The 2,948-nt window shown below is 42.2% G+C and overlaps 1 protein-coding gene across 1 annotated transcript; it reads right to left on the bottom strand.

The window, feature by feature from the left end:
- On the bottom strand, window positions 1-2,361 carry LOC116013509. Its single transcript, XM_031253308.1, has one exon. The coding sequence runs from the start codon at window positions 2,163-2,165 to the stop codon at window positions 249-251; it is 1,917 nt and encodes a 638-aa protein (XP_031109168.1). The 5' UTR covers window positions 2,166-2,361; the 3' UTR covers window positions 1-248.
- Between the last annotated feature and the right edge of the window lie 587 nt (window positions 2,362-2,948).

The raw sequence follows: 2,948 nt of genomic DNA, 5'->3' as shown, positions 1-2,948 counted from the left end.
GATGCCAAGGTCCAAGATTTTGGATGTACGTAAGAACTATAACAGAATTTGTGCAAAGTTTGTTCACCATAAGTCCATAACATAAGCTAAACGCCAGACAAATTTAAACACACACCACATAGAAGAATTTGTCTTTGTTACATGTCACACTCAAATAGACCTACAAGTATTTTCAAATCAAAACCTCATTGCGAAGAAAATAAAAACAAGAGGACATACAATTTGTAAACAAAGAACAAAATGAATGTTTAGTTGCAAATGTAATTCCCACTTGCATACCTGTGATCAACCTCATAAAAGTCTGTCTTACCCTCAATTGCAGGCAGCAAAGAGATGCCTGACAATGATCTAGCTCCTTGCGTAGAAAACTTTACAGAACCAACGACCTCAAGTTCTTCAATATTATCTTCATCACTAATATCCACTGGAAACCTAGCCCTCAACCTACCAGGATTGCCCTTCAGTGGGATCTCTTCTATATGCCATTTTAGTTCTTTCTCAGACCTGTTCAGTACAGCTTTTGGGGAAACCTTTACTAAGGTTGGATCCACAGGAAGCTTCATAACAAAAGTCACATTAGTTAAAGGAGCTGACAGATCTGGGTTTGACACATACTGCAGCATCACAGAGAGTAATGTTCCACTGAGGCGTTGAACAAGACGAACCCTCAAAGGCAATGGTGTTAAGCGTGGTAGCAAGCTGTACTTGATAATTGGAATAGGCTCATTTGAAGGTGTAGTCTTCACATGAAACATCCCATTTCCAAGGCTACTCACTAGAGAGTTTTGCATAACAAATCTCTTAACTCCACCTGTACCATCAACCTTGAATGAAAACTCAGTTTCCTTGTCATCAGATGGTTTTGGAGGCATTGTCTTTAAGTAGATAGTGCCCATCAATCCAACTCTAGAAAGCAATGACTCCCTAAACTCTGCACTGATCTCTTCTGTAATGTACATCTCCGGACCCTTCATCTTCTTCACCAAAATGTCCTCAAGATTCTTGCCAGCATCACTCTCAGCAGGAGCTCCAGCTTGAGTTTTAGGAGGCTCACTAGTTTCCAATAACTCAAGCCCACCGAGCCCTTGATCTTTCTTAATTTTCTTTGTTCCCACATACTCTGAGGCATCCAATCCACCACCCCACGCATCATTAATCCCTTCGAAATCCTCTCTCAGTGTTGATCCCTCATTAGTAAACTCTATCCCGCCATAATCCCCTTCAAACCCTTCAACACCAATGTGTGTTGACTGACTAGCTGCAGCAGGTGGCAATGTAGTCACCTCAAGCCCAGCCAACGCTTTAGTCACATCAGAATTATCTTTATCCTTATACTTCTTAAACTCGCCCACCAATGACTCTGGTTTGTTAATCCTATCACTTGCTGCAAATGGATCCTTCTCCTCACTCTCCTCCACCTTCTCCTTCTCCTCCTCCTTTTCCCCGCCCGTGATCACCAATGTGGCAGCAACTTCATCCCCAGCCTCCAGTGTCTCGGGAGGCAACTCAAATATAGCTTTCGAAAACGATTCTACCCCAGCCTCATGCTCTACAGAGTGACCTTCCAAACTTGCCCAATTATCAGCTCCCCTAATCTTACTCTCTGTATTGGCAGCAGAATGCACCATTTTGGCAATGCTATCCCCGTGCATCGAGGCCAGCATAGCTGCAAGCCTGATATTACTAACCCCTCTCAAAACTATATCCAAAGCCATATAGATCTCAGCGTATTTCTTGCCAAGCTTTTCAGGGGTCACATCCACACCCCTACAAGCAGTTACTACAACCGAAACCGCTTGATTCACAATGCTAATACACTCAAACACATTATTCACAATTCGATCCTTATCATTTTCATCAGCAGTGGTAATAGCAAGCACATAAATGGAATTAACAAGCCGATAAACAACACGATACCGGGATTCCACGCCGACAATTACCTGACCGGAAGATGCGGCGAGAGGATCATCGCCTAGGGCATCGGAGGGGGTGGGCTCCGGTGAGGACATAGCGGAGGCCGCTTGAGCATGCTTGGAGAAGGCTAACCGGGTCTGCCGGAAGGCGGAGAGGGCCATTAGGGCACGAGATGGAGGAAACCATTCTCGGGTTTGGAGGAGGATGTCGGGGCCGTTGGCGGGTTGAAGGGAAAGTGCCAAACAAGACATTAGGGTTTGTACTGCGAGTGATCTGGTTCAGATCTAGATTGAATTCAACACCCGATTTGAGATCAGATCAGAGATGCATATATATGAGCTTATTATACTTGTGTATGATGCCGGGGAGATTATTTACTCCATAGCCGGGGAGCTTTGACTGCTTTGTGAAGACTTGAAATGATGACTCGTTGCAGAGATCAGGTGCGAGGTAACTATGGTTCAGTCTGAATTTAAATCGTACACCGTTATAAAGATCAATAAGTTTGTTTGTTTTTTTGTTGGCAACTTAGTCCCGGCCAGGCCAAGTTCGTTAAAGGATGACTTGGTAATTACAATATTACGACGGTGTTTACTAATGTTATCTTTTTCTATTCTATGTTTTCCATTCTCAATTTTCAATTCTCCGTTTTAATTTTTTAGTTTTGAAAACTTGTTTACCAATATTTTTTTTTTTTTGCAACACTGATTTATAGAATTAATTGACAATATGCGGTTGATTAATGCAAGAGAACAAATTACATTTGCTTAAACAAGCCACCATAAACATCAACCCAAACAAAAAAAGATTCAAAGGAAACACCTAATCAAAACTCAAAGCATTATGTTCTTACTGTCAGATTTGTGTGGTTGGTTGGTAATGCTATTTTCAAATAGTCCAGTTAGCTTCACTTCCAACTCTTGGCATTGCGTAAACATGATTTATGGGTTTCGTGTGGGTGAAATCAAGTTTTAATGATTGTGGGACGAACCCCGAGTTTTATCGTTCTCTCGGGAAGACAAATTAGAAGTGTT

This window comes from Ipomoea triloba, chromosome 3 (assembly GCF_003576645.1).
Source record: "Ipomoea triloba cultivar NCNSP0323 chromosome 3, ASM357664v1".
Taxonomy (NCBI): Eukaryota; Viridiplantae; Streptophyta; class Magnoliopsida; order Solanales; family Convolvulaceae; genus Ipomoea; species Ipomoea triloba.
The sequence above is the reverse complement of the archived record's forward strand: the minus strand, read 5'-3'. Positions and strand labels throughout refer to the sequence as shown.